This window comes from Apodemus sylvaticus, chromosome 8 (genome assembly GCF_947179515.1).
Source record: "Apodemus sylvaticus chromosome 8, mApoSyl1.1, whole genome shotgun sequence".
Classification (NCBI taxonomy): domain Eukaryota; kingdom Metazoa; phylum Chordata; class Mammalia; order Rodentia; family Muridae; genus Apodemus; species Apodemus sylvaticus.
In genome coordinates, this window is record NC_067479.1 from 72,801,394 (window position 1) to 72,826,923 (window position 25,530).

The 25,530-nt window shown below is 52.0% G+C and overlaps 3 protein-coding genes across 3 annotated transcripts; 1 reads left to right on the plus strand and 2 right to left on the minus strand.

Annotated features, from left to right (window-relative positions):
* Positions 1–1,627: 1,627 nt before the first annotated feature.
* Cmtm5 (CKLF like MARVEL transmembrane domain containing 5) lies at positions 1,628–3,858 on the minus strand. The gene is made up of 5 exons (XM_052190738.1): positions 3,674–3,858; positions 2,637–2,789; positions 2,130–2,222; positions 1,875–1,959; positions 1,628–1,760 (listed from the first exon to the last, which is right to left on the minus strand). The coding sequence occupies exons 1-5, from the start codon at positions 3,797–3,799 to the stop codon at positions 1,747–1,749; spliced, it is 471 nt and encodes a 156-aa protein (XP_052046698.1). The 5' UTR covers positions 3,800–3,858; the 3' UTR covers positions 1,628–1,746.
* A 1,246-nt stretch (positions 3,859–5,104) lies between these two features.
* Il25 (interleukin 25) lies at positions 5,105–8,089 on the minus strand. The gene is made up of 3 exons (XM_052191631.1): positions 8,081–8,089; positions 7,646–7,899; positions 5,105–5,360 (listed from the first exon to the last, which is right to left on the minus strand). The coding sequence occupies exons 1-3, from the start codon at positions 8,087–8,089 to the stop codon at positions 5,105–5,107; spliced, it is 519 nt and encodes a 172-aa protein (XP_052047591.1).
* A 6,213-nt stretch (positions 8,090–14,302) lies between these two features.
* On the plus strand, positions 14,303–25,020 carry Efs (embryonal Fyn-associated substrate). The gene is made up of 6 exons (XM_052191468.1): positions 14,303–15,608; positions 20,456–20,734; positions 20,987–21,124; positions 21,214–21,933; positions 22,210–22,299; positions 24,116–25,020. The coding sequence occupies exons 1-6, from the start codon at positions 15,591–15,593 to the stop codon at positions 24,548–24,550; spliced, it is 1,680 nt and encodes a 559-aa protein (XP_052047428.1). The 5' UTR covers positions 14,303–15,590; the 3' UTR covers positions 24,551–25,020.
* Positions 25,021–25,530: the final 510 nt, after the last annotated feature.

Here is a 25,530-nt window from a genome sequence, read left to right on the forward strand (position 1 = left end):
CTGTTTCTCTCTGTGTCTCTCTGTCTCCCTGTCTGTCTTTTTCCCCCGTCTCTCTCTCTGTGTGTCTCTCTGTGTCTCTCTGTATCTCTGTATCTGTGTCTCTGTCTTTCTCTCTCTCTGTGTCTCTCTCTCCTTCTCAGAGGACTAGACACACAGCTGCTCAGGGCTGGAGCTGAGATCTCCTGCTGGAAAGCAAACCTTGCCGTCCTCTGGGCATTTGGCCAGGGTTCTCCAGATCCTTGTTTACCCTTTCAAACCTACGGTCTTGTCTTCTCCCCACTCCCCCAGCCCAGCCTTTCCCATCTCTGCTCTGAGACTATGCCCATCCTACCTCTATTCTCCTGACCAAGGGCCATCATCTAGACTCAAGCACACACGGTGCAGAAAGCCCAAGACCCATGAACAGAGTCCAGGGAAACCCGAAGTCTAGTAGGCTCCTTCCTGGAATGACTGCCCAGCCTGACGAGGTAACAGAGCACAAAGATAGGAAGACAGGAAACAGGAGGCAGGAAAAATCTACTAAGACAGAAAAGCATGGCACGTCCCCAAGTTCAAGATCCAGGGAACAGTCAGAGCTCGAGGCCAGAGCCTGATCTGAAAGGCCCATAGGAAGGAGGGAAGGCATTTCAGAAGAGTCAAGCAATAAAGAGAGGGGGCAAGAAGTCTGCTGGAATGGAGCCACATATATGAACCGTGGTGGGTTCCTCCAGCCAGGTGGGGAGGTGCCGTCTAGACAATCACGGACCAGGCAGCTCCTGTCTCAAACACCTTTCCAGTTGGTTTGCCCTTTCAGGCCCAGCTGTTACCTCTAAATCTCTGGTGTTGAGCCTAGGCTCTGCAGACAGGAAACACTCAACAAATGTGTTCTGAGACCGTGGCCAGCTGGGGGTGGGGGGGGGTGGGGGGGTTGTCCACTGGCAAAGGGATGGGCCCTTGTTTTCAGGGCTTCAAAAGGACTCAAAAAGGATCAAGACAGTACTATTTCAAGGTCAAGATGTTCTAGAGCCAGCTTTGCCACAAGGAGGCCACCTCCCTGTAATGAAGCCCCAGGTTTCTTTCACACAGATTGAGAGCACGTGACCAGCTCACACCTAAGGACTTTTCTCTCAGTGCTGGTATTTAAGGAATTTCTCCTAAGACCTCTGGCTGTCCTCTCCACTCTGGTCTGCCGCCCTCCCAGCCCTCCCCATACCACAAGGGGGAGCTCTACACAAACCCCAGAAAAAGACCGTCACCCAAGCCTACAGGTGTGCTAGGCGGGTGCTTTGGTCAGGTAGGCCCGGACCTCTCACCCTAAGCAGCCTAGCACATAGCATTTGGTAATCTCACATTCCTCTGATGTGTCGGCTGAGGTGCAAATGGTTTTCCCTTTCAGTTTCCTCCATCTAAGCCGCGTTCCCTCATCCCTCAGGGATCTTGACTCTCTGGAGCACGTTTCCACAAATAACTCTTTGGCTTCCTAGTCTGTACAAGTTCTAAGGAAGAAGAAGACCCATCACTAGGATTTTAGTTGGTTTTTTTGTTTTGGTTTGTTTTGGTTTGTTTTTTTTTTTTCCTTTTTTTAATTTGGGAGAGACTTGGAGGCGTAACAACCTGCCCCACCCCCAGAACTTCACTACTTCCCACAGACACATCTCTGAAGACTTGGAGTAGATGGTGGGCACTTGGGGCTCAGTGAATTCAAAGATGATAATTATGGCTCCACGGTTCCTTGTGTCTGGTCGTGGGAGTCAGGTAACCCTGGAATCACTGCTGGTCCCCTGTGGAGAGACAGCCAGGCAGGGAAACCGTGTATGTCCGCAGTATCTGTGACATACATCTGAGAGTATCTGAGAGGTAGGGGCATCTCCTCTCTCAGGGCACAGACAACTCACCCTCTGTGGTCCTGGGCATCAACTCAGTTTGGTAGACCTTGAATGCATCATAGGCAAAGACGGAGACCAGGATGATGCCAAACACCTGTGGAAAGGGATAAGGGTGGGGCAGCAGAGGCATCAGACTAGGGGAATGGGGCCCAGAAGTGAGGGAATGATGTATGAGCGGGCACAGGCTTTGTTTTGGGCACAGGAAGTGTGCCAATATCAGCCCCAAGTCCTGGGTGCTGGGAAGCACTGTAGGAATGAACTCACAAAAGCAGCAATGGCAGCTCCCTCCTTCGAGGTCACAGCAGCAAAGGAGACCACCAGGAAGATGATAATGGCACTGAGACACCGGAGGAAGTCCTGGGGAGCCAGAGGCAGGGGGAGGCCAGTTTGGAGGATGCTAGAAGGGATCATTACCCGGAAATCTCCCAAACTAATCAGTTTTCCCTGTCTGGTCCTCAGAGATGGAATTCCTGCCCAGGGATGCGCCCGGACCCATGTCAAATACTTACAAGGGAGTGAGCTCAGTACCCTCCCCAGAGGATGGAAGTGGATAAATCTAGATCAGCCAGGAAGCAGAGGGGAGACCAGTGAACACACCACATGGAGCGGGACTGAGCTAGGGCTTTCATTTGTGGGAGAACAGGCCTAGGGTCTGTACAGTCTCCTTGACAAGGGCGCTCTCATGGACCAAAGTCCCATTTGAGCACAGGACACGGCACGAGTCAGAGAAGGAAGACACCGGGATGGGGTGGGAGAGGCAGTGTTCCTCACCAGACAAGGCCAGTTAAGCCTATCGAAGCGCTGGTAGTACTGCGTGGCGTAGAGGAAGAGGAAGGCCAGTGTGATGAAGAACTCTAGCAACGCTGCGGCCATGTAGGCGGAGATGGAGGCCGTGAAGCAAATGAAGATGACGAGGGTCAGGGCCTGCAGGACCAAGTACGGGGAGCTTTCTGAGGAGACACATGCATAGGCCAGGCCATGGTTTGGCTGTGGTTGGGAGTCCCTCTTCTCAGCTGGTACTTTTACCCAGCCTCGGTGAGAAGGAAGAGTTCTCAATGAAGACAAAGAAGTGACTCATCCCTAGTGTCAGGGCCCATCGAGGCCATCTCCATCCTCCCACTGCTAACCCAGGAATCCCAGCAACTCTATCAGTTTGGCAAATCTGCACAGCCCCAGGGGAGTCCCCAGAGGCACATAACACAAGGTACACACCAGTCCACATCACCTCTGCCCCACAAAACTTTCCCTACTCCTGATGGCTAAAAGTCAGATAATAAGAGCAGATTCCATGCCGAGAGAGACTTAGAAGGCAGGAGCTTGCTGCACAGAGAATGGCAGATAAGAAAGACTGCCCTCCGTGTTAGCACTGTGATCTTGCTCAGTACCCAGGGCAAGCCTGAGACTAGATGGTAATGGGCCGCAACTGATGAAGTGTCGCTGCCGGAGATCTACCCTCTTGGATACTTAGACACGTCAAGAAGTAGCCTTCCCAGAAGTTGGAGGGAGACAGACTGCCTGCTTCCTGTCCATCCTCTTCCCACCCCCACCCATGGCTCATTCCCTCAGTATCCTAGAAAGCTATCTTTCCATCTAACTTCCGTCTTGCGGTGAGGGATGCTTTCTAGAACTGCCTCCGGAGAGGGAAGCGGCCAGAAAGCTGGGGGTCACAGAAGATAAGCGTGGGAGTGGGAAGACAGGAAACCTGGGGAGGGGGCTGGGAAATGGTAAGCACGGGTGGCCAGCCAGAGCCGTGCCAGGGGGCTGGGATGGGAGTGATGGGGGCACGAGGTTGGGGAGGCAGCTGTTACCAGCTCAGTTTCCAGCAGGATGCCTTTGAGGGAAGACAGGAAGGTCTTGTCCACTCCGAAGCCCTGGAGCCCTGCAGCTGCTCCTTCCTCTGGGGGCCGTTCCCGGCGATCCCAAGCACTGAACATCTCTGTGAGGCTCACGGGACACAGACTCTCCCTCACCAGAATCCCAGCAGCCCTGGAAGGGACACAGAAGAGGTCTGCTTAGAGAAGCAGACAGGAGCCTGAAGGTGAAGCTGAGGCCTGCTGCAGGACTCTGGGGGAAAGGTGGTGCCCAGGGAAGGCTTGCCCAGATGGGCTTCACCCAGCTGCCCAGAGTGCCTCTGCTCTGGCCTGCAGGGCCACTGGGAGGCATGGGGAGGGGTGAGAGAGACGTGGTTAACCCTCCTCTTCCTCCAGCCTAACCACCCTGAAGAAGGAAAGAAGGAACAAGGAGAGGAAGAGAAGATGGGAAAGAAACCAGAGGAGTTGGGGGGTGGGGGGCTAGGAGAGAGACAGGCAGGGCAAGGAGTCCCCAGCAACCAAAGCGGGAAGATGCCCGTGCCCCTCCCATAACCTTAGCCCTCTTATTTGGCTGGGCCTTTCTCTCTTTTCCTTTAAGGGAGGTGGAACTGGAGCCCAGCCCAGGCAGTCCCCTGCTGGACCAAGCTGCAACCGCCAGAACCAGAGGACAAAGGAGGATTGTTGGGGAGACAAGGGGGCGCTGTGTGTCTACTGCAGTGCCTCAATGGCCTTCTGTCTCTCCTCCATGTTGAGCTGTCTGACCCCCACCCTTGTGTTCAGGGATGGACCAGGGGAGGGGAAGGGTGGATGGAGTGGACACCCAAGGAAAGTAAGGAGAGTTGTGGCGTGGAGAAGGACCCGGAGAGGAGAAAGGGCCCAGCTGGGGATACAGGATGCTCAAGCACCACAGATGCCAAAGACAAATAAGACCATTTTAAAATACAGATATTTATTTGGATAAATCTCTTCATGTTTGATAACAGCTTTCTCCTTAGAACCATCCGCTTCAGAGCGATTACACCTGGCTGCACGCGGAGTTGGCATTCACAAACAAAGGCAACGAAAGGCAAAAGGGGAAAGCTGGAGAACGTGCCAGTGCAGGACTGGGGGGATTCAGAGGAAAGGAAGGGCCGGGAGTATGGCTTCCAGGGTCAGCAGGCCTTTGGAGTTCATTCCTGAGAGGAAATGCCACAACAGCATCTTCCAGCAGCACAAGCTGAACCTGTTCCTTCCCAAAAAGTGCTTTCAAAAAGTGCAAAAGTCAGAGTTTCTTCCCAAGTCCTCCATCTTGTCCCGGAAACCTGTTGCTTCAGGTAGGGCTTTGGAGGGCTTGAACATTCAGGTCCCCTGGCCCACTTTGGCAAGGTGAATGTACTCCTCGCCCACTCTCCCAACCAGGGATCAGCCTCGGGCAGGTGGCGAGCATGACTAAGCCATTACACGGGGCCGCACACACACACAAGCCAAGGAGACTCTGTAGAGCCTCTGCTCCAAGCAGTAGCGGTGATGGGAACCTTCCTCGCCATGGCATGGCCGCCGGTAGAAGACTGTCTGGTTGTGGTAAACTGGTACTGAGTTGCCCATTAGGTCCTCATGGGAGCCTGTCTGTAGGCTGACGCAGTGTGGGCACAGGCATCGAGCGTGGTAGAGATCCTGGGGGACCCGATTCAAGTCCCTGTCTAACCTGTGGAAACAGAGCTGGTCAGTCCTGGAAGGACAGGCCAGAAGCAAGGGGCAGGGAGGGTGGAGAGGCCCGAGGGAAGAGATAGTGTGGCTGGGGAACCCAGCTTCTTAAACCTTCATGGCACCCAATGCTGTGTAACTTTGAGTGTCACCCCTTCCTCTCTGAGATTTATTTCCTCCCACTATTAATAGAGGTAGGAGACAAAAAAAAAAAAAAAAAAAAAAAAAAAAAAAAAAAAAAGTGGCTTTCCTAGTGGCCCTCAATGCTAGGCCATAACTGAGACAGCTCCTTACAGCACAGAGGACGGTGAGGAAGACTGGCTTGCCAGCCTCCACCAGACCAGCGCGGTGCCTGTCCGATCCGCAGAAGGCATCTTAGTAAGGTATTATGTTTTATGGTGTTTATCTAAATGGCAGCTATTACAAAACTGAAAACTGCCGTGGGGCAGGTAAGGCAGCACAGGAGAGGCTGAGGCAAAGACGGCCATGAGTTTGAGGCTAACCTGTGCCACACAGTCGACAGGCACATATAAAAGAATGTGTAACGGACACCAAGTGTTTCCCTTTGCTCCCTCTGCTTACTTCCCAGGGAGAACTGCCTCACGCCCACCCTCCAGCCACCGTCCGTCCAGGCATGGATCACAAGCACATTTAGGTCATGGGAAAGACCTTTTTTTTTCTTACTGATTCAGAAAAGATTTATGGCAACAACAACAACAACAACAAAAACAAAAAAAACAAAAAAACGAAAAAACAGACCAAGCCGGGCGGTTGTGGCGCACGCCTATAAATCCCAGCACTCTGGGAGGCAGAGGCAGGTGAATTTCTGAGTTCGAGGCCGGCCTGGTCTATATAGAGTGAGTTCCAGGACAGCCAGGGCTACACAGAGAAACCCTGTCTCGAAAAAATCAAGTCCAAAAAAAGAAAAAACAAAAACAAAACAAACAGATCAAAACAAAGACTGGAAAAAAGATACTAAAAATGTATTGTATCCAGTAGCGTGGCAGGAAGCCCCAGTGTGGCAGAAGCATTTCCCATACAAACCCTAGGAAACTGGGGTCCAACTGCTGCAAACATTTCCCAAAGTAGATTCCATAATAAATACCTTGGGATTTTGTTGTTGTCTGTCTGTCTGTCTGTCTGTCTGTCTGTCTGTCTGAAAAAACAAAAGCTTCTGCAATTCAATAAATTTGGGGAAACTAATGGTTACTTTTTGTAAACCTCTTGCCAACTGTAATGTATGGAGAGCATTGAATAATCAAAGGATGAAGCTCTGTAACCTTTCACAAACTTAACTTGACACCACTACTTTTTTTCTGAGAAATAGCTTGTGGGACCAGTGTTGTATAGAGTATATATTGTAGAATGTCTCCTAAGTGGTTATCAAGGGTTATCACTGCCTTTTCAAGAAGAGGACAGGTGTAGCTGAGACCCCCCACACCCCTAAGCAGATCTTCTGAGTAGCCCCTGAGACTACTCCAAAGCATTGTGAACTGGTGTCTTAGCCACAACATCAGATAAAGCTGACCAGCTCCCTATACCAGGAATATCTCCATTACCCATCAAAGGTAAGGCTAAGCAAGATATACGGTGGGGAGGGCAGGAGGTGCATATAACCATTCAAAGATACAGGAATGAAAACATGTACTTGGAATACCTAAGACCCTAACTTGTGAATTGTTTCTCTGTCCCAATTTCATATCATGGCATAAATAGAGTTACAATAGGTATGCAACAAACTGTGTAAAAGACAAAGAGAACCATGGTTTTGATTAAAGATAGCAAGCCTCGGGATCTGGTCTCCCACCTGCCCCACAAGGGTTGGGTGACAGCATTTGTGCCTGTGTCACGTACTACTACTTAATACTTTAGGGAAATACGAGTTATGGTCAAGACCAAACAAGAAACAGAATCAATGTAAATACAGACTTTACATACATTGCTGCGTTTGACCTATACATTAGCCTCTAGATTATATTCTACAGGAAAGAAGGAAGGAAGGAAGGAACTTTGAAGGAAGGAAGAAAAGAAAGAAGGAAGGAACTTTGAAAGAAGGAAGACAGGAATGAATGAATGAAGGAAGGAAGGAAGGAAGGAATGAATGGATTTTGGAAACATCACCCAAGATAATGAGGGCAGAGCTGAGAGTCAAATTCAGGCCTGTGTAGCTCCCAATGCTATCTGGTCTGTTTAGTTAATTAAGAGACTGGTAGGTCAAATTGGGTAGAACTCCCCGGGACCCTCATCCATCATGAATACATTCAGGAGAGGACTCAGTAGACTCACTCATAGCTCCACGGAGAGATGGCCCTGCTGTTGAGGGGGCCATCCTTGCTGGCTCTGCAGGATTCTGGGTGGTGGGTGTGGCGAGTATGGCTCAGAGGCTCTGGGGGAGGCACAGATGCAGAGCCCCACCTCAGCCACTGTTCTGGGGGTTCTTGATCTTTGCTGGGGCAGCAGCTGGGCAGGTGGCTGCAGTCCTCCTGGGTCCGCAGACTGACGGTGTGGGTTCCCACGATCATTGCCAAGAATGCAACAGCCTATGAACAAAAGCCAAGGAGAAAGCTACTCCCAGATCCCCATCCTATACGAGCTCCGCCCTCCACCCCCTGCAGCTCCCTGAGGCCAGAAGCCTGGAAGCCTAGCCTTCCAAAACACTCAATACCATCTCTACTCCTCAGTCTCTCAGCCAGTCCCCTGCCAGACATCAGGACCACTCACCTGGTACATGCCGGACACTGCTCACCAGCCGCAGGTACTGCCCTGCCTGACAGGCCTTCTGGAAGCAGGCTGACTGGAGCGGCTGAGGTGTCCTGGTTTTATTTTCAGCAAACCTGTTTTGTTTATTCAAATTTATTTCCACTATCTTTTTAGAGGGAGTGACTTGAGATTAAAAAAAAAGAAGAAGAAGAAAAACAAAAGAAAAAACCCAACAACAACAAAAAAAGCCCAACCCTGAAAGTGTTCCCAAAAGCTTTTTAAATGCTACCCTCATGGAAGTTGTAATGGCCATCATTATCAGCCTAGCAGCTGATTGGGTAAACTGTTCCTTGCACTTTCCGGGCGGGGGTCGTAGTAATAGCATTCTGCAATTCTGTCTCTGTGGACTGGCATGATGGGAATTTCCCTGATGTGTACTACCTCAAATTAAAGACTGTCCTGTGGTTTCCTTTCCAGGGGCGCCATTTCCAAACCTAGGCTACTCCTGCCTAGGCTCTGGCCTGCAGCTGCCCCTCTTCTTATTAGCTGTCTCCGACCACCGGTCTGAACAAACACTTCACCTCCTCTTCAGCTTCTTTGGCCACCATCCCCTTTGTTCTGAGCATGGCTTCTCCTCACTGTCCCTTACTGCCCCGATTTCCCTTTGCCTTCTCACTCTGGCACCCTGTCCCTCCCTGTCCAACCTGACGGGATGAGGATGCAGCCCTTGTCCTACAATGCTACCGGGATATGCTGGAAGGAGTTTTCTGGTTGGGTGGGCGAGAGAGAGGGTAGAACGTGGAGAAGAGGACACTGTGGTACCTAAGACCCAGCAGGAGGTCTCCCCTTCCCCCCCCCCCCCCCCCCCGTTCACAGGGCCCCAGGGACAAGGTTCACAACAAGGATGGCTGCTACTCTCCAGCCCTAGAGTGCCCACTCAGCCTCTACACTCTCGTGGGGCCCTATTGGTCAGGCAGGTGTGTGTATACTCCAGAAAGACAGATTCCAAAGACACAGGCCAATCAAGGTCCAGCCTGCTGGGGAGGACTGTGCAGAGACCAGCCAGTACGCTTCCTCCAGGCCTTTCTCTGTTCAAGGACCTTCAGCCCCACCCCAACACACTCATACACACTGTCTCTAGAATAATGTGTGCTGATTTGCATGTGCTTTCCCTCAGAAAATACTCCTGAAGTAACCAAGGGATCAGAAAGTAAACAAAGGGAGCCAGAGGTAATGCACACCATAGAGGACCGCTCTTTCAGATGCTGTGGGACAAAATAGTCTGGAGGCAGCGCTGTCATGACAACAGAGGGCATTCTCAAGAGTTGGAAGAAATTGCTTCCGGTGAATCTTAGGGTCCTGGAACAGTGGGAGGCATTGAGGAGAAGCCATTGGTGGCCAGGTTAAGATACTTGGGAAGAATAAGGCCAGAAGTGTCTTCAGCCAGTGCCATACCCACCCTTGTCCCTGTGTTCCCACCCTCGACCCAGAGCTCTCACCCTCGTCCTGATGCTCCCATCCTTGCCCCAGTGATCCTACCCTTACCCCAGTGCTCCCATTCTTGCCCCAGTGTTCCCACCCTTACCTCAGTGCTCCCACCCTCTCCCCAGTGCTCCCATCCTCACCTCAGTGCTCCCACCCTCATCTCAGTGCTCCCACCCTCATCTCAGTGCTCCCACCCTCTCCCCAGTGCTCCCATCCTCATCTCAGTGCTCCCATCCTCATCTCAATGCTCCCATCCTCATCTCAGTGCTCCCACCCTCATCCCAGTGCTCCCACCCATACCTCGGTGCTCCCACCCTTGTCCCAGTGCTCCCGCCCTTACCTCGATGCTCCCACCCTCGCCCCAGTGCTCCCACCCTTGTCTCAGGGCTCCTACCCTTGCCCCAATGCTCTGGATACCATCTCCATTTATGCACTGCTGGTCTTGCTCCTGTGCATTCGAGTGTGCCAGACTTGGTGCTGAGCCCTAGACACATCCTCTTATTATTCCAACAATAAAACCATAACACAAAAACTAAAATTCTCATGTTGAAGATGAGGAAAGCGAGACCCAACAGAAATTAATCATCTACTCGAGGTTACGCAGTTAGAAAGAATCTGAGCTGGCTTTTCATTCCAGCCCTCAGTAACTCCAAACCTAAGCTCCTAGCATGAGCCAGTTCTCAGGTGGCTGTGGATGGAAGGGGAGACCCCAGAGGAAATGTGTCCCTGTTCCCCAGGACCTGCGCTGGATGTGTTCATTTGCACCTGCCAGAGACCACATGGCATTCCCGTCCCCTTTGGCATCCAGCCGCACTGGCTGGGAGCCATTGCTCCAGCTTCCTGTTCTCCAGCCCTTTGGGTGGCACATGGCCTCAGGTGGCTTGTGGTGTTCCTTAGCAACCCCAAGCCCAGAGTAGGGTCCTTTAGCTGGCAGTGCTGTTTCAGGGAGAAGGCTTCCTACAGGTCTTCCCCAGCACAACCCTAGGAAGCAGACCTTGGACAGTGCAGAATTGGTAATCTTAGACACAGAAAATGATCCCAGCTTCTTGTCTCAACTGTTGACTCTGCCTGGAACTGGGCTGGGTGATGGGGACATTGTTCTTCCTATGAGGCGTTTGGGATTTCTCTCTCTGCCTCTGTACCTGAGGCCAGAGGAAGCCTCTGGAAAGAAGATGGAATATCCCTTCAATTACAGTCTTCCCCAGGGTTGACTTCCCCCACACCACGATGACCAGGCTGACCCATGAACCTGTTCACTGAGCCACAGGCCCCCACCCCACCCTGCTTGCTCAGCCGCTGTCCTTATCTCGGTAGAAGCTTTGTGGGACACTTTAGGGTGACTCCCTGCCATGAGAAACATTTTCCAGAGGGTTTCCTCCTGGGGTGACTACTTTTGGAATCCCTGAGTCATTTCAGCTTCCAGGGAATCCTTGAGGGGTGTGGGGGTGGCGATGGGGAGAATGCTGGAGGCGGGAGCAAAGAAAGGTTGGCCCAACATCTGACATTACAAGTACCCCTCCCAACATGTCTCTACTTGCCTGGCAGCCAAACTAGGAATTCCTTCCCCGTGCCTCTGGGGAAAGAGGTCAGCACCTGCCCAGAAAGGGCAGGAGAAATATGATGATGAACTACGTCTTGTAGGTTATGCTCAGAAAAGCTCTTGGGGCTTGCAGGGAGTTCAAATACAAGCGTCCGTCAAAGGGTGCTCAGGCCCATGCCTGCCGCCTCGAGATTCTAGTCTGTTCATGGCCTTGGATGTTCCTTGTTGGTAGGAATGTATGTGGTAGTGTGTGTCCCTGGAGTGAGTGATCATAGAGGAACCCAAAAGATCAGCTGCCCTGGACCTAAGGTCCTGAAATGGAACAGCGTCCACGGGATTGAGTTCATGTCTATTCACCTTATAAGAAGCCAGGACTCAGGTCATTAGAATAGTGAAATCCCCATGTGCCTGCTGGTAAGCCGGAGCTGCCCTTGGCAATGGGGTATCCCCAACACGCTTTTCTGAGAGACACAGCAATGGCAAAGATGGAGACCTCTAGAACAGTATTCCCACATTCTGATTTGTAAGTGATAACGACCCTGGACACAAATTATTTTTTAAATATTTATTTTAATTATGTTTATTGGGGGATGTTGTATACAAGAATTCAAGTGCCCAAGAGAGACCCACCTGGAGCTGGGGTTACAGGTAAGTCACCCGATGTGGGTGCGGGGACTGAACTCAGGTCCTCAAGAAGAGCAGCATGTTCTCTTAACCACTGAGCCATCTCTCAGGTCTGATGATTTTTGATGCGATTGTTAAGTAACGAACGATCAAGCTCAGGAGACTGCTTTCCAGGAGAACCCAGTTTGATCTGGAAATACATCGAGTGATCAGATGAGGACTCACGGGCCCAGGGATGGTATCTTTCCAAGGCTAACCCAATGTTGCCCTATATTCACAGCTCCTGTGTTCACTCATCCACTCACCAAACACTGCACACCAGACTGACATTCTAAGTGCTAGGAATGAAGAGGACAAGAGAGACCCGGCCTCTTCCTCCCGAGGCTTACAGTTTAGGAGACAGACGATAAACAATGAGAACAATGCCTTCCGATTATGACAGAAAGCACAGTGAAGAAAATGAGACAGTGCTCTGGAAGGAAGAGCGCAGAGGTGCTGTGGGGTGAGAGACTGGGGAGCGTGGGGAGGCAGCGCTAACAGGAAAGGCCTTTTTGGCATGGCACTGGCAAGGGTCTGGAGGCTCTGAGACGTTTCAGAAGTAAATAGGACAACATGAATGGAAAACTAGGGGTGAGGAGGAGACTGGGGTGCGAGGAGGAGGGGCATGTGGGTGGGACAAGGAAGAGAGAGGATAGACAGACGGACCCTGCTGGGAAGACTTCCTTCTTTGCTACTCTTTGTAGACAAACCTTGGTGCAAGACCACACGAGGCTGCTCTCTACACAAGTCACCCCTATCCAGCCTGAGTTTTCTCCAACAGCTCCCTGGGGCTAGAACCCTTCCTGCAACTTTTTTTTTTTTTTTTTTTTTTTTTTTTTTGAAACAGGGTTTTTCTGTGTAGCCCTGGCTGTCCTGGAACTCACTCTGTAGACCAGGCTGGCCTTGAACTCAGAAATCCACCTGCCTCTGCCTTCCAAGTGCTGGGATTACAGGTGTGCACCACCTCGGCCCGGCTTCCTGCAACTTTAAAGGAGAGGGCAGAAGTAGGGGTAGAAGGATGCAGGGACGGTTCCCTCAGCTAAGAACATCCAGTTGTTACACGGGAGGAATTAAAACTGTAAGATGGCCTATGACTGGACCACAATAACAGAGCTAATAGCCAGGATTCACTCCCAGGACAGAAGCTGCCCCCCCTAAAGTCATTCCTCAGGCTCTGAGATCCCCACCCACCTCTCAAACTGCAACCCTGCCTGGACCTTTCTCATCCTTCTGATTCGCTTCCTCTGGCCTGCATCTATTTCTCCGTGTCTGTCAGAGTGTTTATGTCTGGGACCAAGGTGTCCTGCTTGCCTTTGTTTTATGCTGGTGACACAGGGTAGGGGGTCATACTCAGTCCCTAGCAGTGCCAAGGTGGCCAGATCCTCTCGCCCCCGGGACTGTAGGGAGGATAGAAAGGCTTCCCTATCGACCACCTCCAGCCAAACTGAAACTGGGACAGCAGAACTCTCACTCCAGATGGATCTAGAAGCTCTAAAACCCCTTTTTTGTTCTAATGGAGTTTGAGTCTGTTGAAGGTTTCCAGACAGGGCATGAGGTCTGCTCTCCAGCATTACTGCCCAGAGCCAGCACCATTCATCCTGTGTCCATCCAGAAACTTTCACTGAGTCACCCCTTAGGGGCCAACTCTCGCTAGGCAGAGCGTTCTAGGTAAGCAATTAATAAACACCATCCCCACAGGTGGTTCTGGAAAATGCGGTGATTAAGACTGTGGAACACTGCGATGTGGTGGAGGAACAGTGGTCTCAAAGCCTCCAGTTCACAGAGGTCCTTAAGTAAGACTTCACCTGTTTCCTGCTAAAGAGGTTAGGACTAAGCTCGCTGTCTATTTTGTGCTTTAAGTGTTCATTCGTTAAACGTAAACACTGAGGAAACATTACAGCTTTCCACCTCTATTTAACAACTTGCTTTCCAAACACCAGAACACACACGCCCAAAAAAAATTTTTTGAAGAGGAAGACAGATCTCTCCCAACCCTCTGAGAAGCTCTGATGTATATCTCCTCGATGACCCGAGAAGAGGGTGACTGGAGGGAGGCCGCAGGAAGGGTATAGAAGACAAGGAGCTCCGGTTCGGCTGAAACTCCCGATTCCAGCCCCTCTGAAAGAGTTCTGCCCTCTTCTGCCCACGGTCTCTAGTCCAACTGCTCCAGTAGCAGCGAGGGCCAAGCTGAAGAACAGGCCCGGACTGGCAAAGGAGGCTAAAAGGCGGCGCGACCGGCCAGCCTAGGATCTGGAGCCAGAGAGAGGCTTCTCGCTCGCTCTCTCTCCCAAGGGCCAGAATCTTTGTTCAACACCAGACTCCAAGCCAGTGGCCCTCTGGACCTGCCCGGCTCACTACTCCCCGCCGCCGCCCCCTGTAAAGTCAGCGTGCAGAAAACCGCCTGGACCCAGGCGCGGCGGAAGCAGCACGTCCCCTCCCTCGGGAAAGACAGATGTGGGGCTAATGAAAGGGAGGCAGGGAGAGGCGTGGGGCTGGCGGGGGAGAGCGGGGGCGTGGCGGGCAGAGCCGAGCTCCCCGGAGCGCGCGGACCAGACCACCCCGCGGTCTGCTGCGCGGTCCCGAGGAGGAAGGTGCGGGGGAGAGGGACCGGGCTGGGGCGTGCAGTTTGGCCCGAGGGTCGGGAGCTGAAACTCAACACCGCCTGGGAAAGGATCGTCCCCCTTCTCCGCAGCTTCCCCTTCCCCCTTCCTCCCCCTTCTCTTAATCCCCTGGCCCGAGCCCCTCGCGAGAGGAGTGGGCCCGAGGGGAGGGGAGCTTGCAGAGGGGGAGCCGGAGCCCGGGCAGGGGAGGGAAGGGGCGCGGAGTGCAAGGCGCGAGCGGGGGCCCACGCGCGACCCCGGACCTTTTCTAACCCTCAGTGTCCCCCCATCTCGACCCTAGGCGATCCTACAGGACTGCTCCTCCCCCTTCTCTGTTCCCTTTGCTCTGTGGCTTTTTTCTTCGTTCCCCAAGTCCCTTGGAGCTTCCCTAAGCGTTGGGACGCGCCGAGGGCCCTGTCCAGGGTGTGTGAGCGGGGGACTGAGGCCCGTGGGGTGCTCGGGGCAAAGGGAGGTGCGAGCCCTTGAGCGCTGAGACCGAGAGGTGCCTGGCGGCCACCTCCAAGACCCCGCTGTGTTGAGTGTGGCCGGGAGAGCTCGCCCCGGCGCGGGCCTGGGCAGACGGCCCAGCCCCACCGCCACGCGCTCTTAGGCCTTTGGCGCCGGCCTTTGCGCTGACTTGAGCGAATTTGGCGACACGCAGCTCAGTTGTCGCTCCTCCTCCTTCCCTGCGGGTCCCGCCGCAGTGCCCCGGCTGCCACGACCACAACCCTGGGAGCACCGCTCTGCGCCGCTGGGGGAGGGTTGGCCCCTAGAGTCGCTCGTCCAGCCCAACCACTCAGGCGGCTTCTCCCAGCCCTCGGGGCTAGCCTGAGCTGCCTGGAGAGGCGTCGAAAGCAGCCACAGCTCCTGTCTCTTAGCCTGGGAAGTGAGCTTTGGACCCATGTGTGTCCAGGAGACCTCTACGACAGGACGCGGCAGCTGTGGGGGCCTGGAGCCCCGAGAGACCCTGGGGACAGTTTAGAGCGCGCCCCTTGGATGAGGTCCCGCAGCGACGCCCAGGCCCGCCTTACTCCTCCTCCTGCTTGGCCAAGCTGCCTCCTATTTGGAAAGTTTTGTGGGTTTTCTTTCTCTTCCTCCAACTTTGGGGGAGGCATCTCCTCAAGCGCTACAGCTTGGGGTGTCCTTCTGGCTTGGAGGCCGGGAACCATGGTGTGGGGCAGCCACCGCTAAAGTCAGCGAAACAGAGCCTAGCGTGAAGCAGGCGACGCTGGAGGGCAGAGCCATGGCCATTGCCACGTCGGTGAGTTCCACCAGGGAAAGGCGGTTTGCCAGGCAGAGGCCGCCAACCTGCTCTACGGCACTCACTGCCGCGTTTATTTCTATCCACTCTGTGATCTCCTCTCCCAGAAGCTGTGTCCTCTCTCTTTTGTTCCTTCCTCCCTCTCAGTCCTCACCCCCTGAGCCTTCTGGTTCTGGGTTGGCCCCTCCTCCTCTCTCCCTATTCTCTTTCTTTATAGTGGCTGTGGATAGATGGGGGGTGGGGGGAGGGCGGAGTGTAACCCCATCCTATCTGCTCTTTCTGGGTGGGAACAGATGCCTACTGGGGGTTGGCAGGGGCTTGTAATTGGGAGGTAAGTCAAAGGAGTTTTCTGACAAAGACCAGGAAGCCCAAGGAAAATGGAAGGCCAAGGAAGCCCAACACTAAAGGATTGGGGCAAATGGAGAAACAGGCACGTGAACAGGCAGGGGGAAATAATATAGAGGGAGATGATGTCAGCCCGCCTCGGGCCACTTTCTGGTGACTGGGGACAAAAGACAGGGACAGTTGGCGTGTTGGACTTGTAGGAGGAGGCCTACCAGAAAGTGCAGTGGCACACTGCCACCTCCAGTAAGTCAGCCATTGCCTCACAAGTCAGCTGGGCCCCTAGGAGGCGACAGAGCAAGAGCGATCACACCCATAATCCATCATCCTATCAGCAGCTCTGGCCTGGGTTTAGGACAACTGCAAAGCATGGCCCCATTGGATAAAATTCAAACCTAATACAGGGAGGAGCCATACAGCCGCACCTCTACTTTATGTCTCGGAGTCTGTGGAAGAAATCCACTCCTTCTCCGTGTCTCCAGCCCTTGCTGGGGATTCCCAGGGGAAGCCCTGCTGCCACCTGCCTTCCCGGACTCTGGTTATGGGGAGAAAAATTACGCAAGTGAAAGAAAAGCCTGAAGCCACAGAACACCTTGAGGATGGATCCAGTTTTCATTCCTTAGGCAAAACCTTTCAGTCCTCGGGTGGCAGGGTGCCCTCGGGAGTGTCAGAGCTGCTGCCAGGATGGTGGAGTTACTGTCACTTTTGAAGTCCAGAGGTATTTGGGTGAGGAGTATTTATGCTAATGAAACTCTCGACAGTCGTAACAATAGTAACATTTATAGTTTATACACCTGCCCTCCCCCACCGCATCCCACTAAACTTTGTCAGGATCTTTTGATGCATTGCCCCATGCAGCTTTCAACCTTACAAGGACTCAATAATAGGTATTTGGCTATAGATAAGAACATTCTACAATGGAGGACACTACAGTACTGGGATGTTTAACATCCCTTTAAAGGCATCCAAGCAAGAAAGGGACTCCACCCCACGCCCACCTGCACGTACAACATTGTCTTTAGTCACTGACTAGATCTAAAATACCAATTCCTAGTTTTCAATTAGAAGGAAAGATACAGGGGCTGGGAATGTGGCCCCTTTGGTAATGTGCTTGCTGAATAAATGAAGGATCTGAGTTTGACCCCCCAGAACCCCATAAAGAGCCGTGTGCAGGGCACTCACCTGTAACCCCAGCACTGGGGAGGCAGAAACAAGAGGCCTCCAGAGGCTTGTTGTCAATAAGCCTAAGGCTCAGACTCTCTCAAGGGAAAAAAACGGAGCATGTTTAAGGGAGACAGCCACCAACGACCACTGGCCCCACACGCCAGCCATCTGTGCTGTCTGTTTAGCATGCTTTCTTTGTAGACATGCTTCTTTTAGAAGTCACAGTATAGTCAGAAATAGTGTGATGAGGGCCAGGCATGCAGCTCAATGGCTGACATTTGCCTGGTATGCAAAGGGACCCGAGTTTGACCCCCCACCCCAGTACATTGAAGAAGGGAGGAAGGGTGGGTGGGTGCTTGGGAGCAGAAGAAAGGAGTGAAGGGCTGCACAACTCGCTTCCTGGCACAAAACAGTCCCAGAGGAATAGCATGTCTGGTGAGCTGAGCACCCTTCTCCCCTACAGTTCAGCAGCATCCTGCTACAGCTGGCTGTTTAGTTGTTTATTTGAGGATGAGGATGATGATAATGATGATGATTTTTTATAGTACTAGAAGTTGAACCCAATGCGTCAAAGCATCCTAGGCAAGTGTTCTATCACCGAGCTACATACTCAGACACCCAGCCCCCTGCCTTGTACTTTAAAGCAAAGTTCTGTGTAGCCAAGCCCTGATCCTTCTGCCTCCACTTCAGAAGTGCAGCGATAACAGGCATGTACCCCCACAACCCCAGTGGCTAAAGATAGACTCTTTTGTATGCTAAGATAAACCACTCCACGAACTGAGTTACGTCCCCAGTTCCCCAGCCTTTTTCATATTGAGATAGGATCTAATAAGTTGCCCAGGCTGGCCACAAACTTTCAATCCTCCTGCTTCAGCTTCTCAAGCAGTTGAGATTATAGGCCTCTACCACTAGACTCAGGTTAACTAAATACTTTGTATCTGTTTTAATTGTGTGTATGTATATATCTGTGGGGGTCTGTACATAAGAGTGCAGATGCTTGCAGAACCTAGAGGTGTTGGACCCCTGGGAACTAGATACAGGCAGTTGCTGCTGAGAATCAAATTTGGGTCCTCTGGAAGAATAGCATCTACTTTTACCCACTGAGGCCCGGACTGGAGACTTAATTAGTCCACATGGCTACCTGGCCAGCAGTGTCTAACTGGCTGTTCTCCGATGTTTCTGGGTATGCCACATGGCCTGGGATCCCACTGGCAGGCAGTCATTTAGCAATCACAGCTGAAGCTGAGTACACTCTGAGTAGAGTAAACTTAATTCTCTCAAAGGACGTGACGGAACAGGAGCACAGAGAGGAGTGGGAACCGAGGGAGCTTGAATATCGGAACCCATATAAACACCTTCTGCACCCCGGAATCACTGTCCTGCTCCAATAAAATGAGATTTTAAACTAAAAGAAAAAGGACAGGCTACAGGGGTGGCTTAGTAGGTAAAAGGGCTTGTTGCCAAGTCTAAAGACCCAAGCGTAGTTCCTAAAACTCACGTGTTAGGAGAGAACAGATTCCTGCAAGTTAGCCTCTGGCCTCTACCTGCGCACTGCGGCACACATACACACAGACAAAATGATGTAAAAGAAAATCGCAGTGGTTGCAGAAGGGCGGTGGGGAGCACCCTTGAAAGAGTACAAGCTCTGACATCAAACCATGCTCTTCATATGCCGCTGGACCAAGCCTAACTTTGGAGATTTGAGAATGAGATTTGGTGGGGCTGGAGAGATGGCTCAGCGGTTAAGGGTACTGTCTGTTCTTCCAGAGGTCCTGAGTTCAATTCTCAGCAACCACATGGGGGCTCACAACCATCCATAATGGGATCTGATGCCCTCTTCCGGTGAAGACAGCTACAGTGTACTCATATACATAAGAGAAGACTTAAGAGTCTCTGTCTGTGACTCGGCACCTAAGCTCAGGCCCTCAGAGGGGAAAGCTTAGGTTCCTGTCTAGACAGGCTGGCTTTGAACCTTCAAAGCAGTGCTCCTGCCCAACTGCTGGGATTCCAGCCCTGCTCTGGACACATACTATAGTATATATACATTTCTCTTCTCTGTGCCTATGCAGCCTCTTCTGGCAGTACTGTATTTGTTCAGGCTAGGAACAAAGCAATGGCTTCTATTTATTTTCTTTCTCTGCTAACTCTTTTTTTGCTTAAAGAGTTATTTATTATCATATGTAAGTACACTGTAGCTGTCTTCAGACACTCCAGAAGAGGGTGTCAGATCTCATTACGGATGGTTGTGAGCCGCCATGGGGTTGCTGGGATTTAAACTCAGGACCTTCAGAAGAGCAGTCAGTGCTCTTAACTGTTGAGCCATCTCTCCAGCCCCTATTTTCTTTCTCAAGTGTGCCTTAACACTTGGTCTAGATGTCTTCCAGGCTCCCTCAGAAAGACAGGTCTCTATAGCTGCTTAACCTAACCTTTTACTTGGGAAGTAATCACTGGAGGTCAGAAGGGACGTGGAAGAGAGTCTGTGGGAGAGGCTAGCCAGACCTCTTCATGTACCTTAAAGAAATTCTTTAGCATATGTGTATTGAGGACCAGTTCTGAGTGGGACACTATTGGGGGGGTCATGGAATATAGCTGCCCTTGTTCCTACAGGGCTTACAGTGTGATATCAGAACTCAGTAACAAAACCTAAGGGATAGGAAGTGTTTTGAAGGAAACACTGGGTGGATCCAGGCACAGAATGTGATGGAGAAAGAGCAAAGAGAAGCCTTTTCCTTGGAAGAGAGATTTTCTCAGAACTGAAGTATGTAAATGGATGGAGTCAGGAAAGAGTACTTGGAGAAGAGGAAATATAAGTGCAAAGGCACTAAGATGGAAGAGACAGGGTAAGAAAAGAGAAGGAGGCAGGGCAGTGGTGGTACACACCTTTAAAGTCAGCACTTGGGAGACAGAGGCAGGCTGATTTCTGAGTTCGAGGCCAGCCTGGTCTACAGAGTGAGTTCCAGGACAGCCAGGACTGCACAGAGAAACCCTGTCTCAAAAAACCAAAAAAAAAGAAAAAGAAAGAAGAAAGAAAGAAAGGAAGGAAGGAAGGAAGGAAGGAAGGAAGGAAGGAAGGAAGGAAGGAAGGAAGGAAGGAAGAAAGAAAGAAAGGAAGAAAGAAAGAAAGAAAGAAAGAAAGAAAGAAAGAAAGAAAGAAAGAAAGAAAGAAAGAAAGAAAGAAAGAGAAAAGAGGAGGAGGAGTGTGCCTTCCATGACTCTGGCAATGCAGAACCTAATGAGGAGCAGCCGCGTCAGGAGTGAGACTTTTCAGCTTGACTGGAAGGGGAGGCTGTCTAGTTTCCACATGACTTGATCCGCATGTGAGTACTGTTCTCTCCCACCAGGCCCAGCTTGCCCGGGCACTGTACGACAACACTGCTGAGTCCCCCCAGGAGCTGTCCTTCCGCCGAGGGGATGTTCTACGGGTACTGCAGAGGGAGGGTGCTGGTGGACTTGATGGTTGGTGCCTTTGCTCCCTGCATGGCCAGCAGGGTATTGTCCCTGCTAACAGAGTGAAGCTCCTTCCTGCTGGCCCAGCACCCAAGCCTAGCCTCTGCCCAGCACCCCCCACCCAACCTGGCTCATCATGTCTGACCCCAGAGCGTGGCTGTGAGGAGCAAGAGGTAAGAAGTCCAGTCTCTCATCCCAGGCCTGGCAATCTTTGCTCTCTCCAGGGCTTGGGGACAGACAGCAGGGAGATCCTGACTGAGACCTTGACCCTTGACCTTTCACTGGCCGACGTCTTTCTGCCACCTGCTTCTAAGCTCCACACAGGAAGTATGGAGGGAGGAGAAGAGAAAGTCTACAAGCTCCTGAAACAGTGTATCTGTTTCAATGACTTCCTCTCCTAACACACCCACCTCTTGCTCCCCTAGGTGTATGTGATCCCACCACCAGCTCGGCCCTGCTCTGCCTCAGGACTTCCTAGACCCTGCTCGCCCTCTTCTGACTCCATCTACAAGGTCCCCAGAGTCAATGGGACACAGTCAACTGCCTCCAGAGATGTGGGAGAGGTTAGAGCTTTGTGTATGTTGGGTGAGGGCCAGAGTTCTCGGGGGTCGCCTACCGCTGAGCTGAAGGCTAATGCCCATCCCTCCCCCAGGTCTACGATGTGCCTCCCAGCCTCCTCCGTGCTCCCTCCAACTGTCCCTATGACTCCCCAGCCTCCTTTTCCTGTCCTGTGGCCCCAGTTGTACCACAGCCCCCTGGAGAGGGTGAAGCTCCCTACGATGTGCCTCTGGCCTTGAAGCTACCCGCAGAACTGGAGCCAGATCTGGAGTGGGAAGGGGGCCGGGAACCAGGGCCTCCCCTTTACGCTGCCCCTTCCAACCTGAAACGGGCCTCAGCTCTGCTCAACCTGTATGAAGCACCTGAGGAACTGCTGGCAAATGGAGAAAGCAGGGATGCAGAGGAAGGCATCTATGATGTGCCTCTGCTGGGGCCAGAACCACCGTCTCCAGAGCCCCCGCCAGCTCCTTCCTCCACCGACCTGGACACTGCGGCCCAGCTTCTGACCAGAAGCTCTCCACCCCAGCACAGGCCCAGGCTACCGTCCACTGAGAGCCTGTCCCGCCGCCCTCTGCCTGCCCTTCCTGTCACTGAGGCCCCTGCTCCTTCTCCAGCTCCTTCTCCTGCCCCAGGCCGAAAGGGCAGTATCCAGGACAGGCCTCTACCCCCTCCCCCACCATGCCTGCCTGGTTATGGGGGCCTCAAACCTGAGGGAGAGGCAGAGTGCAGGGAGGTAGACAATGATTCAGCAGGCCCTCACAATGAATATGAAGGCATCCCGATGGCTGAGGAGTATGACTACGTGCATCTGAAGGTGAGATCCTGGGCAACCCCACCAGAAGGGACTCCATATCTATTTCCCTTTCTCCTGGCCTCCTGTCCAGTAGCTTGGGACTCCAGCACCAGCCCATACCACTGGAGAGAATGCCACATGCCCTAATCCCAGCATGGAGGTGAACAGCTGTCCCCTGCAGGGCAAGGACTGCAAGCTCTGATATTAGGAATACTTTGCTGAAGGACCCCGAGCCAGAGGCAACAGGGGGCCTGATTCAGCTCCCTTTCCCAACACTAACAAGTGATCCCTCTGCAGGGTGTGGATAAAGCTCAGGGTTCTAGACCCCTGGATAAAGCTTTCCCAGCGGATCCTGAATTGCTGGAGCGGGGACTGACGGAACAGAAGGTAAACCTGGAGGGTGTGCAAGAGAAGATGGGCTGGAACTTAGGGGAATGGGTATTAGCCACGCCATCAGTGAGACAGGGCAGGCAGCCTAAATATATTGGAAGCAAGGACAGAGCAGAGGAGCTGGGAGTCAACAGAAGGTGCTGGAACATACAAGAATCTATTGGGAATTCAGGAAGAGAGGAAAGACTGTGCTGTAAAGAAGTCGGGTAGCCAGGAGAGTTGAAAGAATTTCTGGGCAATGGATCAAGGCTGGCCAGGTGACTTTTTTCCAGCAGTGAATTCCTGGGTTCCTAAGAGACTGGCTCCTAAGCTGGTCTCCACCAGTGATTAACCTGGGGTGCTGTAGCAAATGCTTTATCTTTCTGGATCTCCAAAGTGAGGCAGTTTCCACTATACTAGATCTTAGCCAAAGGCCAGAAGGACATAATATAGTATCCCCCATTCCTTAGGTGTTTCCCAAGTTGCCCCCCATTCATCAGGTATTTCCTGAGTGCTGGACCTTGTGCTAGAAAGGCTGCCTGTGCTGTCAGTCACAGGTAATGTTCACATGGTGCTTACACAGAATGCAGTATGCTGTGCTAAGCCAATTCGACATGTTTTCTCAATCAGCATTTACAGTAGCTTTCTGAAATACAGGCTAGACCTGCACTGTCTAATACAGTTAGTTACCTCATGTGGCTTTGGGGCACCTGGGATGTGGCTGATGTGAATTAAAATGAGATATATATCAAGAGTCTGGAGAGATGGTTCGGTGGACAGAGGCGTTTGCTGGCAGGCTGAGTGAGATGGATCTAGCTGAGCACTCACATGGTGGAAGGGGAACAGACCTCCACATACATGCTATGGCATGTTTGCACCACAGGCACACATGGTCTCTCACACTCCTCATACTAAATGTCTGAAAATCAAAATACATATCAGGGTTCTTTTTATTGGTATTTTCAGGCAGAATCTCACTATGTAGCATTGGCTGACTTTGAACTCAAAGCAAGTCTCCTGTCTCACACTTACTCTCCAGTGCTGGAGTTACAGGTGTGAGCAACTGACTATGCCCAGCTCAGATTTGATTTTGTAGAGTTGGTATGAACATAACTAAATTGATTACATGTTGATGCTCTGAGTTTTCAAGCATTTGGATGTAGATAACATGTTTAGGGTTTTGTTTTGTTTTTGCATTTTTTTGGTTTTCATTTTTTGAGACAGGGTTTCTCTGTGTAACCCTGGCTGTCCTGGAACTCACTCTGTAAACCAGGTTGTCCTCAATTCAAGAGATCCTCCTGCCTCTGCCTCCCAAGTACTGAGATTAAAGGTGTGCATAACCACTGTCTGGTTACATTTTTTTACTTTATTATGTGGCTATTTAAAACCATGTAAAACGTGGCTCGCATTGTGCTCCTGTTGGGCAGTATAGAACCATGCTCCCTGGTTTGCTTTGCTCACTGAAGTTTGTTCTCATGGTGCTGGGAAGCAAGTCCAGGCCTTACACACACTAGGCAAGTCTAAAATGAAAAGCCCCGCCCCTAGCACTAGGCTACTCTGAGATAAGGGAGATAAGGTACCTAGAAAGTTCACAGACTTCTCTGAAGTTACCTGGGATTATTTGAATGCAGATCTTGCTGGAATCAGCTCTGGGCACTTCTGTCTCTTTGAGTCTTCTTTCTTTGATGCTGAGAAAAGATACAGGGATTGCATTCAATAGAGGAAAACAGGGAGGGAGGGAGGGAGGGAAGGAGAGAGGGATGGAAGGAGGAGCAGCAAGAGTGGAAGTGACATTGATCACATTGTCCTCAGTGACTCTCCTCTCCATTCACAGGAAGCCCTGTCCCCAGAGGAGCCGCTGGTCCTGTCCCCTGGAGACTTACAGCTTCTGCACTTCTATGCAGGACAATGCCAGAGCCACTACTCAGCTCTGCAGGCTGCTGTGGCAGCTCTCATGTCCAGTACCCAAGCCAACCAGCCGCCATGTCTCTTTGTGCCCCATGGCAAACGAGTGGTGGTGGCTGCTCACCGCCTGGTGTTTGTTGGGGACACCCTAGGCCGACTGGCAGCCTCCGCACCTCTCCGAGCACAGGTGGGGGCTGCAGGCACAAGACTGGCCCAAACTCTGCGGGCCGCTGTGCTTGCTGTCAAGGGGGCTGCCTTAGGTTACCCATCTGACACTGCGGTCCAAGAGATGTCACGATGTGTGGCAGAGCTTGCAGGGCAGGCCCTTCGCTTTACCACCCTACTTGCTGGCCTGCTCCCCTGAGGGCCTGCTGGTCTAGCCTTACCCTCCGCTGCCTGCCAGAGCCCTGTGCTCCATGTTGAGGGCGGCTAGAGGTTCATCTCTTTCGGTCATTTTGGCCCCTCCCTGAGGCATCTCTTCCCCCATACCTACTGCTTTTTTTTTTTGTATGAGCCATTTTGTATAAATTATTTATATTTAATATTTCTCGCTTTGTCCAAGCAGGCATCAGGCCATCTGGGGTAGGGAGGGACTCTGACTGGGTCCTCATCATCCTGGGTGGAGGTTGCAGTACTGCCGTCTGCCTTGGGAGTTTGGAACACAGAGAATCAGGTGGCTAACACTTGGTGCCATGCAGAGCCTCTCTCCTGTTTCCTGGCTGAAAGTGCTGATGTAATAGTGTGGGAAACACTGGAGAGCTTCTCCCCCACAGGTCAGGAGAGCTGGCCACAGGCATGGCGTGCCTCTCAATAAACCCTGCCCTTGCCCTACGGTTCCTGACTCTGCTTCTTGAGAGCTTGAGGGGGAAGGCCCGGCACCCTTCCCCATGCCTGTGAGACACATACTATGAGGAGTAATTTTGCTCCTTAAGGACCTATTGGATAGTCTTGTCTTCAGTTCCTGCAACGGGCCAAAGTGAGTAAGTATACTCTTCCAGCAAAACTGGGATAGGCAGCAAGTCAATTACTGTGAGTGCATCTTTAATAGAAGCTAGCCAGGTGTCACGGTGCATACCTTAAATTCTAGCACTTGGGAGGCAGAGGCAGGTGGATCTGGATCTGTGAGTTAGAGGCTAACCTGGGCCACACTGTGAGACCCTGTCTCTGGTGATGGAAATCAGTGGGTGATATGAAAAGATTAGGAGAAGGGAGCAACTGGAGAAGGAGTCTTGGTCAGGAATGCCGGGAGGGGATGCCCAAGCTGACAGAACAAAGGAACCAAGAAGGGGCTGTGGCTAGTGTTTGCAGACTTCGTGGTCACATAGTGTCATTAAATAGGTGTAG

Coding starts and splice junctions, on each gene's coding strand:
- Cmtm5 (XM_052190738.1), bottom strand. CDS start 3,799: ATGTTCAGTGCTTGGGATCGCCGGGAACGGCCCCCAGAGGAAGGAGCA. Junction 2,790..3,673: donor TCCTGCTGGAAACTGAGCTG/GTAACAGCTGCC, acceptor TTGGTCCTGCAG/GCCCTGACCCTCGTCATCTT. Junction 2,223..2,636: donor GGCTTAACTGGCCTTGTCTG/GTGAGGAACACT, acceptor CTGGCTCCCCAG/GACTTCCTCCGGTGTCTCAG.
- Il25 (XM_052191631.1), bottom strand. Junction 5,361..7,645: donor ATCTCTCCGTGGAGCTATGA/GTGAGTCTACTG, acceptor CTGTTTCCACAG/GTTAGACAGGGACTTGAATC.
- Efs (XM_052191468.1), top strand. Junction 20,735..20,986: donor GTGGCTGTGAGGAGCAAGAG/GTAAGAAGTCCA, acceptor TTGCTCCCCTAG/GTGTATGTGATCCCACCACC. Junction 22,300..24,115: donor GGGGACTGACGGAACAGAAG/GTAAACCTGGAG, acceptor CTCCATTCACAG/GAAGCCCTGTCCCCAGAGGA.